At 45.6% G+C, this 12,783-nt stretch overlaps 1 protein-coding gene across 2 annotated transcripts in view; it reads right to left on the bottom strand.

Moving 5' to 3' along the window:
- Nucleotides 1-3,012, bottom strand: part of TRABD2A (TraB domain containing 2A) — a 105,821-nt gene extending 102,809 nt beyond the window's left edge. Inside the window, exon 1 of one of the 2 annotated variants that reach the window (XM_008172662.4) lies at nt 2,476-3,012. In XM_008172662.4, coding sequence (XP_008170884.2) covers nt 2,476-2,601 — 126 coding nt within the window. In that variant the 5' untranslated portion in view covers nt 2,602-3,012. The remainder of the gene's footprint in view (nt 1-2,475) is intronic. The other variant, XM_005278890.5, reaches the window with a different exon arrangement.
- Between the last annotated feature and the right edge of the window lie 9,771 nt (nt 3,013-12,783).

The following is a 12,783-nucleotide window of genomic DNA, read 5'->3' as shown; positions in this document are numbered from 1 at the left end:
GAGCGATACGCCAAAAATCTATCCTCATAAAAAATAAAAAGTAACAACCAGATAGCAATTCTGGCAAACAGCGTGCCAAAGTAACGGACCGCCTTGGCAGAAGTGACAAGTCTTGGCGAAAGCCAGCAGGAAGCCACGACACTGAGAAGTTCTTTACTAAAGGTAAAACAAACTATGAAAGTAGATTCAGATTCAGGTGGTGCTTGGCGCATAAGCATAGTTTGACTTCTATATTTGGGAGGCGGGGGCAGCTGCAGTTAAGCCAACAGAGCTGTGCGTGGGGGGAAAGGAGGGCAAATTCTATGCCTGACCAAGACTTGCAGTGGGGGGGGGGGGGGGGGAAATCAATGCACCCCCAGCCCGCCTCAAAACTACACCCACAGCTTGGAGCTAAGCTGCGTTGTAGGACACTAATAACTCCAGACACGAAGAAGAGCTCTGTGGAGCTTGAAAGCTTGTCTCCCTCAACCACAGAAGCTGGTCTAATAAAGGATATTACCTCACCTACCTTGTCTCTCTTATACCCTGGGACCAGCACAGCTACAACAACACTGCAAACTAGAAACTCCCATCTGTTTCACGGGAGTGACTTGCCGCCTGAAGCAGGAGAACAGTCCCATTTCTCCCAAGTCTACGCTCACCCTTTTCTTGTGCCTGACTCGTGTGTGCCAACAAGCACTGTGGATGTGAAGTTTGGGATTTGTGCATGCCCATTCCTAGGGGCACATCCCTGATTTGCACACACAACAGGCACTTCACACGTGGGGCACATACCCTTGCAGAAAGCTGGGCCACTCTGTGGGTTGGAGCAAGTCACTTTAATCTCTCTCATTCTCCCCATCCATAAAATGGGCATAATATTCCATAGCTACCTCCCCTGGGTATGGATTCATTTTTTAATGTTCGTATGGTCTTTGACCATGTAACACACTATATAAGTGCCAAGTCGTACTATTAGTTTGTCTCCAGGCAACCATCCTAGCAAGGCTTAACTATACCATACCAGGCAGGCCCAGATTGAGGTCATCCTTCATTAATTAAACTAAAAAGTGTATTATGTCCATTACCATCAATTCTCTGTTTGCACATGATGTTCACAGTAGGCATTTAATCCTTCCGTGCTCTGATTTCACCTTTCTTCTATATTACGAGCTGCTCTCGCCAGAACTCTTTCCGAGTGCTAAGAAAAAACTGCTGGTGGCTACTTTATGAGAAACTGGTTTTAGTTACACATTTCTTGCAGCAGTTCTTATTAAAAGAGAGCACCACAGCAAGATTTCCATGAGGGAATATTACATTATGGGTACCTTAATAAAACTTGGTATGCCATGCCTAAGAGGACTGGAAACAGACAAAAGAACAAGTCTTCTGTAAATTTTCCGTACTGTCAAAGGATCTATGGAAAACTGAATCACATGGTCATTTAAAAAACCAGTCAGATATTCTGAAGCAATAAATGTGAGGCGCAAGGTTTGACTCTTGGTTTGGATCTATGGTCTGTTACCATTTCCAAGTTAAAAGGTTCCATCTTCAAGTTAAGCTAAAAGGGTCATCTACAGAGCAGGCTTAGGACAGTTTGCAACATGTTCACACTTCGCTCTGCTAGTGAGGCGATTTGCCTGCCTTTTGCACCCTTTCATTCCAACTTTAAAAGTCCAGCCCAGTCTATAGACCTCGCTAGATGAATTTGCAGGATTTCACAAAAGGAGCTGAAGTGGAGATCGAAGGAGACAGTTTAATTCAAATCAGGTTGTGCAGAGAGAGCAAACACTGGTGGCGTTACCGGGATCAGGAGCTAGAACAAACAGGGTCATGTTTGGAGAACACTTCGGATCACCGGCAGGCTGCAAAGGGAGGGGTGGGCTGGAATTGGAGTGATTGGCAAAGGGAATCAGAACTGCAGAAAGTAAACACGGCAGGACCCACACAAACACCAGCCTGGCGCTCTTCACTCCTCCTTATCTCCCCTGGCTGGGTCTCATTACGGACACTGGAAATCCCATCACTTCACTATTTACTCCTCATCGTGCCCGGCTCCTTCCCCCCCCCCCCCATCTCTGGGAGGATGTTCTCCCCTGCTCCGGCGTGTCTCCGAGCCCAAGAGCTGAGCTGGAAGGGGGGGGACCCCACAGATCCCCGAAGGCAGGGCAGGGAAAGCCGGGGGGGGGGGGCAGCCAGGACTTCCCTTCTCCCTGCGCTGGGCGCGGGCAAAGCCCCCAACTGCATCCCACAAACCAGCCGGGGAGGGAGGCAAGCGGCACAGGCGGCTGCCTGCCGCTCTCCCACATGGGGAGATGTCCCACGCCGGGCGGCTACCAGGGGAGCAGGGCGGGTCCCCGCCACGCCTGGACTCTCCCAGCCGCGGGCAGCCCGGGGTTCGCGGTCGGGCAGGGGAAAGTCCCCCCAGCCCTGCCCTGCCCTGCCCTGCCCTGCAGCCGGGGCTTGCCCCAGGACGGAGCCGTGCCGGGCACTTACTTTCCGGTGGAGCTCGCAGCTGGCGGCAGGGTCCCGGCTGGAGGGGCTCCGGCTCGGGCGGGCTCGGGCCCGGGCCAGCAGGAAGAGGCAGCTTTGCACCAGGCAAGCCCAGGCGAGCTGCACCATCGTCGCTCCGAGCCCGGGGACTGGCGAGCCGCGAGCGGTGGCCGGAGGGGAGCGGAGTCACCCCCGCGCCAAGCCGCCCAGCCCCTGCCCCCTCCCCTTAAAGGGTCCCCGTGCCGCGCGGGCGGGGGGGCTCGCCATGCCGGGGGGGAGCGGGGCTCTGAGCCGCGGGGAGCCCTCCGGAGGGACCGGCCGCTCCGCTCCTCTCCGCCCCCGCAGGAGGCCGGGCTCCGCGCTGTAGTTCCTGCCGCAGCCCCTGGATGGAGGCACGAAGTCACCCGCTCCGTGCGATTGGCCGCAGGAGGTGCCTAACCCTAAACTTCCCCCCACGCCCCCAGCCCGACCCCGGGGGAAGGACACGGCTTCCCGGGGCGCGAGCTGCTCCCCTGGCTGCACCACGCCGGGCAGGGCTGGGGGGTCTAATCACCCCCTCGCTCTCCTCTGGCCTTTCCCCCTGCAGGGCCCAGGGGCGTTGGGACTTTCGGCTAGGGAGTGAGGCCAGGCACGTCCTCGACATCGCAGGAGTCAGGCTCAGGCAGCAGGAATAATAATCATTAAAAGAAAGAGGGGCGGGGGGAGTAAATTCGTAGATTTGAATGCAAGCCAGAGACCCTCACCCAGCAGTTTCTGTAGCAAGCCCAGCCCGTCTGTCTGAGCTACAGCTTCTCAGGAGGGCTTTCAGGTCTAGGGCAAGTACATCAAACTGAAATGCCAGGAAGGGAAATGACAAGGGAAGAGGTGGGGGAATAAAAACAGATGGAAGCGAAAGCAGCGACAGGTTGGTTTGGATTTGATTTCAGTTGACACAGGCTGCTGGAGAACTCAGGGCTGGATCCTGCAAAATCTAAGGCAGGCGTAGGCAACCTATGGCCCGCGTGCCAAACGCGGCACACGAGCTGATTTTCAGTGGCACTCACACTGCCTGGGTCCTGGCCACCGGTCCGGGGGGCTCTGCATTTTAATTTAATTTTAAACGAAGCTTCTTAAACATTTTAAAAACCTTGTTTACTTTACATACAACAATAGTTTAGTTATATATTATAGACTTATAGAAAGAGACCTTCTAAAAACGTTAAAATTACTGGCACATGAAACCTTAAATCAGAGTGAATAAATGAAGACTCGGCACACCATTCCTGAAAGGTTGCCGACCCCTGGTCTAACGCATGTGCTTAATTTTATACACCGTGATCAACTTTTATGGACTTCATCTGTCCCTGCAGGACTGGGACCTAAACACTAAAATAAATTACACCTGACCTGAGCTACAGGTGAGCGTTAGAAGAGTTATACGTTAAAAGTGCAATTCATTTGCAAAGAACATTCTGAGTTATTCAAACCAAAACATAAAGTGCAAATACAGAACACATATTAGAAGGGTTTAACTCTCCCTGTGTTATGCAGTACTGGACAGGGGCTGGGAAAACAGGGTGCAATAAAAGACTGACTCTTTTTGCAAAATTGGCAGTGATCTTGCAGAGGATGGGAGTGACACCTCTCCAACGCTGGGTGTGGTACCTGCATTAGATGGGCAAGAGAGAGAAACTAAATGCATAAAGGGTCTTGTGGTGTATTATTCATATGCAGTATAAATTCAACTAATTTGGATAAAAATAAACATAATGGGGGGACTTCAAGAGTTGCCAGCTCAACAGAGAGAAAAAAGGACCCAAGCCACACTTTTAATCTGACAACAGCAAGGAAATTACAAATTAATGCTGCTCCTAACCCATGCAATTGAACTCTGGTACAGCAGCACAGATGGATGTCAAAGAGTGCGCTATCCAACAACCGTGCTTTTCATTACTTTTATCTGCAGGAGCTCAAAGCACTAGATGCTAACACTAGGTAGTGGGTAGGTTAGAACCCTGAGATGAACATCTATGGAATTGTGTGGGATTACAGGGGGCTAATTTGTGTTCCCCAACAGCACACAGCTCCTCTTGTTGTGAGCAGGCATCTTCAAACCATAGAATCATAGAAAATTAGGGTTGGAAGAGACCTCAGGAGATCATCTAGTCCAACCCCCTGCTCAAAGCAGGACCAATTCCCAGCTAAATCATCCCAGCCAGGGCTTTGTCAAGCCGGGCCAAACCTCTAAGGAAGGAGATTCCACCACCTCCCTAGATAACCCATTCCAGTGCTTCACCACCCTCCTAGTGAAAAAGTTTTTCCTAATATCCAACCTGGACCTCCCCCACTGCAACTTGAGACCACTGCTCCTTGTTCTGTCATCTGCCACCACTGAGAACAGCTGAGCTCCATCCTCTTTGGAACTCCCCACCCCCCCCCAAATCAGGTAGTTGAAGGCTACTATCAAATCCCCCCTCACTCTTCTCTTCTGCAGACTAAATAACCCCAGTTCCCGCAGCCTCTCCTCATAAGTCATGTGCCCCAGCCCTCTGATCATTTTCGTTGCCCTCCGCTGGAGTCTCTCCAATTTTTCCACATGCCTTCTGTAGTGGGGGGACCAAAACTGGATGCATATATATGTACCAGCCAACTTCCAGACATAAATACCACCCAAAAGGCCATGGGCTAGGGAGAGCCATGTGGCTTAGTTAGTGCATTGGACTGTAACTCAGCAGACCTTGTTTTTATTCCTGGCTCTGCTGTTGGCCTGCTGGGTGACCTTGGGCAACTCACTTCACCATGCTGTGCCTCAGTCTCCTCATCTATAAAATGGAGATCATGATAATGATCTCCTTTGTAAAGTGCATTGAGATCTACTAATGAAACACACTAGATATTATTATTACTGCCAAGTTATCCTCCAGTGACCGAACCTGTCACCTGAAGAGGAATTCAGCCAGGGCTGACATAAGGGGAACAGAGGGTTCACTGTGAATTTCCCTAGGTTCAAAGGTTGGGGGGATTTTATTTTAAATTTTTACTTAGAATGTCCTGTTTTCTAATGTTTAAGTTTTTAAACCAAAGTGTGCTTCCAGCTTTTTCCTTTAAATTACAGGATACTTTGTCAGCTGTAACAAATATCAATTGGTTTGTCTGGGAATGTTAAGAGATTTAATATACAATTTTATTGGTTGTTGCTAGTAGAAGTCCCTAATTCACTGACATAACATTGGATTTGCAGGTTGTCTGAAGCGGTTTCCATATAAATGGAACTTGATGAGTCTTCCATTGTCTTTTCTCCACTCAACCATTTTTGGCCTGGGATACAGCATAAAGGAAGCCATTACATTGGACTCACTCTTGCCCTAAAGAGTCCAGATTATTGCAGTATGAAACCAACCTCTGTCATCATGTTGTGATTTAGAAATACTATGCACACGGACAAGTTTTTCCATTGGCCATGACAGTCCAGTAATCTTCATCTGAACAATGTGATCCTTTCAAAAAGCTTTACATGGAAGAACCTATTGCAATGTTTTAGTTGTCAAAGTTCAACCATATTTGCTCTGACACTGATCAAAAGCATTTAAAATCTCAACATTTTACACTGTCTGTAATCTCTGGTTAAAAACATTGCACTAAAGGTAAGAAGAGCCTGTGTGCCAGGCTCCAGCCAGAGGTGAATTAAAATGGCCAAGTGTCACATCCCTCAACAAGCTTAATAATAGGAACTAATTATATTGGTGTTGCTATAATTCCTATACAACAAAACTGTTGTGACTTAAGCAAATAAAGGAGAAATCTAAATATATTTATTTAAAGCTTGGACACCAGCTCACTCCACAATATGCCTTAGCGTGTGAACCTATTGTTGGGTAGAGGTGATTGGTGTTTTTTCTTGTTTTATTAGAGACCAAAAAAACGGAGAGAAACCAGTCTCTCTTGCAGGAGTGAATAAGTCAGTCACATTGGGGGGAGGGATAGCTCAATGGTTTGAGCATTGGCCTGCTAAACCCAGCGTTGTGAGTTCAGCCCTTGAGGGGGCCACTAATGGATCTAGGGAAAAATCAGTACTTGGTCCTGCTAGTGAAGGCAGGGGGCTGGACTCCATGACTTTTCAAGGTCCCTTCCAGTTCTCTGAGATAGGTATATCTCCATATAATAAAGCTCCATCCACAAACCAAGTTCCACCCTCCAAGACAACAAAATGCAGTGCCATTCTTAGCAGATGGCACAGACCTTCATAATCTCTTGCTTCATTTTTGCATGCCCTGATCAGTAATGAATTAACAATGTGGACATTTCAAATGAGGGTTATTAGGCTTTGAAGTTAATACCCACTTGCGATGAATAGGGGCTGCCACACTTCTCTGATTGCTACTGGGTCTGACTCTGTGATGCCCTGTGCCTGGCACAGTCATTTACACTAGTGCAAAAGTGGGTCTAGAATGCTGCCGTTCTGATTTGGCAGCATTTTAAACCCACCTCCCACTGATCTATAGTATGCGCAGGGCTGGCTGGAGACTCAGGCAGACATCACTGTATTAATGACGCTCTGTTCACATTTTTAAGTTCATCGGTACAACAGTAAGAGACGGAGATTTGGGGTGAAATCCTGACCCAACTGAGGTCAAAGGCAAAACACCCCTTGACTTCAACAGGGTTACAATTTCATCCTTTATTTTTGCAATGAATGCTTAGCTCTTGGAGTACCAGGTGGAGGTCTCCAAAAAAAGGACCAGCTCAACCAGCTGCCACAAGCTTGCCCAATTCAGATCTCGAGTTAAGTACACCTCTACCCCGATATAACGCGACCTGATAGAACATGAATTTGGATAGAACGCGGTAAAGCAGTGCTGGGAGGGGGGAAGGGGCTGTGCACTCCGGTGGATCAAAGCAAGTTGATAGAACGCGGTTTCACCTATAACACGGTAAGATTTTTTGGCTCCCAAGGACAGCGTTATATCGAGGTAGAGGTGTATGTATTAACTTTTTCTGTTGTCATTTCCTCCTGAGCTTTGTGGAAGCGTGCATGTGATAAAAATAACTATGTGCATAGGCAATATATAAAATGCATATTACTCTTTCAACAGATCATGCTAACCATTAAAAAAAAAATCAATGTGTTCTTCTGGCAAAAAGCCTTGGTTTTGACGAGGGATATAACTTACATGCAATATATAAAGTAATCTCTTCAACAGATCTTATTTTAAAGAACTACTCTTTGGAAGATAACTGGGCATTCCTAGACCCACGAAGAAGAACCAGAGATGTGACATTGGTTAGGCAATTAGGATTTCAAATACTGTGGCTGTAAACCAATCACTGCTAAGTAAACAGTGTTTCAAACTCATCATCAGCGTTAGCAGCCAGGTGCTAAATACTGTGACAACATTTACCTACCATGGTAGTGTCCTCATTAACAATGCCCTCATAGAGGATGGGTGGAAAGTCAAGTGTTTAGTAAGCCAGCTCCACATCTGATCTACATGACTGGGTTTGGGAGCAACATGACTGTCACATGCCAAACTGATGAAACTGTACATTGCAAGAATGTCTTGCATGGTGCAGTCTTGCTACTGAATTGGTTAAATAGCTTCAGTCAATTGTGAGTATAAAGTGACAAGATAAAATAACCAACAGTACTTACTGGAGCACATGTAACTCACTGGAACACGGGCAAAACAGATCAAAATGCCACTTGCCGTATCATTTGAATGGATGTATATTCCAAAGCAATTGATCTACGGTGAATTGCCTGGTGGAAAATAGGACAAGAGTTGGGCAAAGGAAATGTGTTAAAGGTACTTTCAAACTGTACAACTGTGTCGTATTTCAGTTAAAAGCCAGAGTTTACTGTCATTAATGGAAACACAGAGGGAAAACCAAAGTTGCTACGGTTCTGTCTATCCAGGGTTTGTTTATTCTTTTTGTCCCTGTATAGCTACCTCCATGACTTCAATGGGACTTAAGCATGTGCTTAAGGGCTTTGCTGAACAAGGATGAATTTAAGCACATGCTTAACAACTTTCCTGAATTGGGGCCTTAACTTCCCCCTCGGTGCAAACTGAGAATGTGTCTACGCTATGTTTTTAACTGGAATTGACTGACTGGCAGTTACCTCGAGGTTACTAACACATCTGTGTACTTGGCAGTCTAGACATCACAAATGTGTGTGTCCTGGAACAGACATTGATGGGGTGCCCAGTTTGTCATGTACAAACATCTTAGCTAACTTGTGTTAACTGGCTATCACTTAAGTCATGTTAAAAACCCCTCTTGTATACACAAACCCTGGGAGCACTGGCATGGAGAGGCTGTGGCAAAGGGCATCTGCACTGATGTCTAGGTATTATATTCAAATCATAGTTATCAGGCTCCACAGGCTACGATACAGTCAAAATCAAACACAACTAGATTCACAGTGCTGCTTGCATGGCCCGGAAAGCTAAATTTGCTGATTTTTCTATTAAAATCATGAGAGAGATATCATAAAACAGGCACTAAAGGAGGCAAAAGAGCTTTTCTCATTGGGTTGAGAAAGAGTACTCTACTTTATCTGCATTTGAAAGGAAGTTTGCTTAGAAGGATTGATGTGGACTTCAGAGACTCAGAAACACACAGCCCCAATTATGCCTCCAGATAAAAAGGGTTAGTGAACTTTGTAGTATGTTACTGTATGAAAGTGTTAGGTCAGCTGGAAGGGAAATATGGGGAATATATTACAAAGTGAAGTGGTTACATGTAATTATCACGCGTAGTCAGCCAGAAGCTCAAAATAAAGAGGAAAGAGTGGAATGCTGTACTCTAAACACATCTTAATAATAGTAATCTCAATTTGAATGGAGAAGGAAAGCTAAACAAAAATAAATCTCTTAGGCGCTGAAAGGACATGAAGAGAGAGTACATGACCAGAACAGGGAGCACTGAATTGCGTTAACCCCGGCTCTCTAGAAATAACAAAAACGACAGGCGCATTTGGAAGTTCAGGCCGTAAAGAGTTAAAAGTTTTACATTCCCCTCCCCATCTGAAAATAACACCAAAGGGATTTAATCAAACAACAATTGTTTAGAAAATGAGAGCGAGGAACCAGTGAAACGCCAAGCCTGATAAAAATGGAGTGAAATATTCAAGTATTAATTTTTATTGTAAAAACAAAAACAAAAAAAGATTAAATTAAAGGGCCACTGTCAAAACATACATCCCAAAGACTTAACTCACTATTATTAATAATAATAAATGAGTAACAAAGCACTTATATAACACTTTTCATCTGTAGATCTCAAAGCACTCTACAAAGGAGCTTGGTATCATTATCCCCATTGTACAGATGGAGAAACTGAGGCACAGAGAGGCAAAGTGAGTTGCCCACGGTCACCCAGCAGGCCGATGGCAGAGCTGGGAATAGAACCGAGGTCTCTGTGCATTATTCACAGAGGATAGTTACATTATTATCCTCTGTGAAGAACTCTGGCGATCCACTGGTTTTGGGAGATGAATACCCTTTCTGCAACAGGAGGGATGACTACACATCCTGTTCTCTGCACCTCCTCCCTCAACTCCCCGCCACACTGGAAAAATGTATAGGAAACTCTGTGTGGAAACTCAGGGAGTTTCCTGTCCCCTAGATGGGAGTAGTCCATGAAGGGGACAACACGGTTCCAGGTGAGTAATTATAAATATTTTAATGACAGATTCTGAGATCCTTGCTCAGTTTTCACTCAGGCAAACTCCTGAAGACCTCCAAGAAATTCCAGAAGCATTTGCCTGGGAAAGAATTGAGGAAAAAACTAGAGCAGCTGGAAATTTTCCTAATTTCAATCTTTCACTGAAAAAAGAAAGAGACAAATTTTTCAGAAAATGTCACAGAAAAATTCATCCTGATTTTTTGACTAAACAGCCAGCCAGCAGGACAGTTTTGAAATTCACAACACTGACAACAAAGAAGGAATGAGTTTTTCATTAAGAACGTTTGCATAACGTTTTCCTCATTTTTTGACCAACTGTAGCCAAAACTGAGCAAAGATCTCAGGACTTGGCCCGAGATAGTAAAAAACAATGGTATCATTTGTAGGTGTACTGTAATTAGACAGTACAGATTGTAATCTCAGGAACGTCTCTTCTGGGTGAATGGTAAACGCAAACCATCGACACCTGACTCCCTCTATATACATTATACCTTGGGTGAAATCCTGGATCCAGCGAAGTCAATGGTAATGGCTGATGAGTCACAGTATCCATGGGATTAGTAAAGGAGCCCGCGTGTTCAATCAAAACCACTTTGAATGTCCCGAACTCATTCCGATCCCCCTCTTTTTTAGATCCAAAGTAACAGGTGACCTCATCTGTGGTTTTTAAATTCATGGGGTGCCCTATCCGATTGCATTGCAGTCATAGTGGTATCCCATTTGATTTCTTTTAAAACAGGGCTATCATCCACTTTCACCTAGAGGCAGGCCTGAGCTACAAATTTCAGGGCTGGCTTTAGATCCGGATCCAAACAAAAATTGGGGACTATGTGAATCTGGGATCTTGGTGTAACCCAGTCTATTCTCATTTGTTTGTATTGTCAGAGCATTGAGATGTCCCAGTCAGGGATTGGGCCCCGTTATGTTAGGTGCTGTACACACATAACAACATGACTGTCCCTGCCCCAAAGACTGTACCATCGACCGCCCAGCTCCTGCGAAGATTCACGCACATGCTTAACTTTATGCGCGGTGAGTTGTCCAACTGACATCAGAGAGGAGTCTGCTGTAAAGTTTCCATCTGGGTTGGGATTAGGATCTGGTTCAAGGTGTTTGGAGTGGGATTTTGGTTTGAGCCTTTCAATAGTCTGCATGTGCCAGACTGCCATGACAGAGGGATGCTGTTTACTACTACAGCATATTGATGGCAACAACAGTATAGAAATGCTTCCATGCTAACCCTTATTTTCAGCAGCGCATACTGTAATTTTCTTTGAAATATTCCTTTAGACTCAGTCAGCACCTGCTTTGCTTTCAGCCCAATAGGGCTTTTTTTTTTTTCTCCCCACCAAAGATTGCAGAAGATGGGTGGACATTTTGCAGTTTGTCATCAGGATAAAACTGACCAATACATTTACTTTCCACTTGTTCAGAGACACTCTACAAATCCAGTTTGGCATAACACCTCCTGCATTTCTAATACTGAATGTATTGCCCTGAAGTTGTTCCGTTTTTTTAAACCTCAGATTATTACATGTAATTTTACAGAAAATAAAACAACCTATTTTTTCTCAAGTTAGGGTATCCAAGATGCAAGGAGCAGCAGTTCAGAAGCCTGGAGGGCATTTGACTGTTACCCCCAAACTTTCTTACCGAGCTGATCAGTGGCTGCTGTGTAGGCACCACTGATACAAATCCTCTTCTTTTGTTCCTGTCGTTTCATTCAGGGTCTGAATCTTCACCATTAGAGTCAATAAGAGCTTTGCTATTGACATCAGTGGGGCTAAGGATCAGATCATCAAACTCAAAACATCTCACAGAAATGGACTTTAGACCGTCTCTCCATCACTCCCTGCTCCCATTGCTCATAGGGTCTAGAGTGTTGTGGTGTTGCTAAGCAGTGCAAGTCGATGACATAAACCAAGTTGTTGCATCATCAGTGATATCTTTAAAATAAATGAGCTCCCAGGGACGGAATAATTTTATGCTCTGATCCAGCAAAGAACTTAAGCACATGCTTAGCTTTTAGCAGGGGAGCAGTGCCACTGAACTCAATCCCTACCTCCAGTAAGTCAGATACTCTGGATCGCAACAAGAAACATGAGAAGAAGAAGAAGAAGAAGAAGAAGAAAGCGGAACCAGCCAGAGCTCTGGGTAATTAATGCTGAATAGCTGTAAAAGGATTTAGTGAGAAGTTCTTGGGGAGCCATTTATTCCTCAAGGAGCCGTCCTGTGATCTCTCTTCAAGGGTGTAAATGAGGGTGATCTGGCACCCCATTCACGGCAGCATTGTTCTATTTATCAGCAAACTTATCTGCCTTTTGCCTGTCCTATGGCCACAAGACCAACTCTCTCAGTTCCATGACCATCCAGTTTCTACTTTGCCACGATAAGCAGGCAGTTCTATGCCTGACAGCGGCAGGGAACCTCACCAGATGCAGTGGGGTATCTTCAAGTACGCTAAATGCTACTTGGACACTTAGTTTATTCAAACATACTTACGGCCTTTCTTCTTGGAGGCCACCTATGCAATAATGCTGGGAGGTTTCAAACTATGAGTTTGAGTTATCCGCAGGAAAATACTTCTGAACGGGTGTTTTTTTTAAACTTGTGGGATAAAAACCTTGGATAACTTTAAAAGGA

This window comes from Chrysemys picta, chromosome 6 (genome assembly GCF_011386835.1).
Source record: "Chrysemys picta bellii isolate R12L10 chromosome 6, ASM1138683v2, whole genome shotgun sequence".
Taxonomy (NCBI): Eukaryota; Metazoa; Chordata; order Testudines; family Emydidae; genus Chrysemys; species Chrysemys picta.
This window is presented reverse-complemented; position numbering and strand designations above follow the sequence as displayed.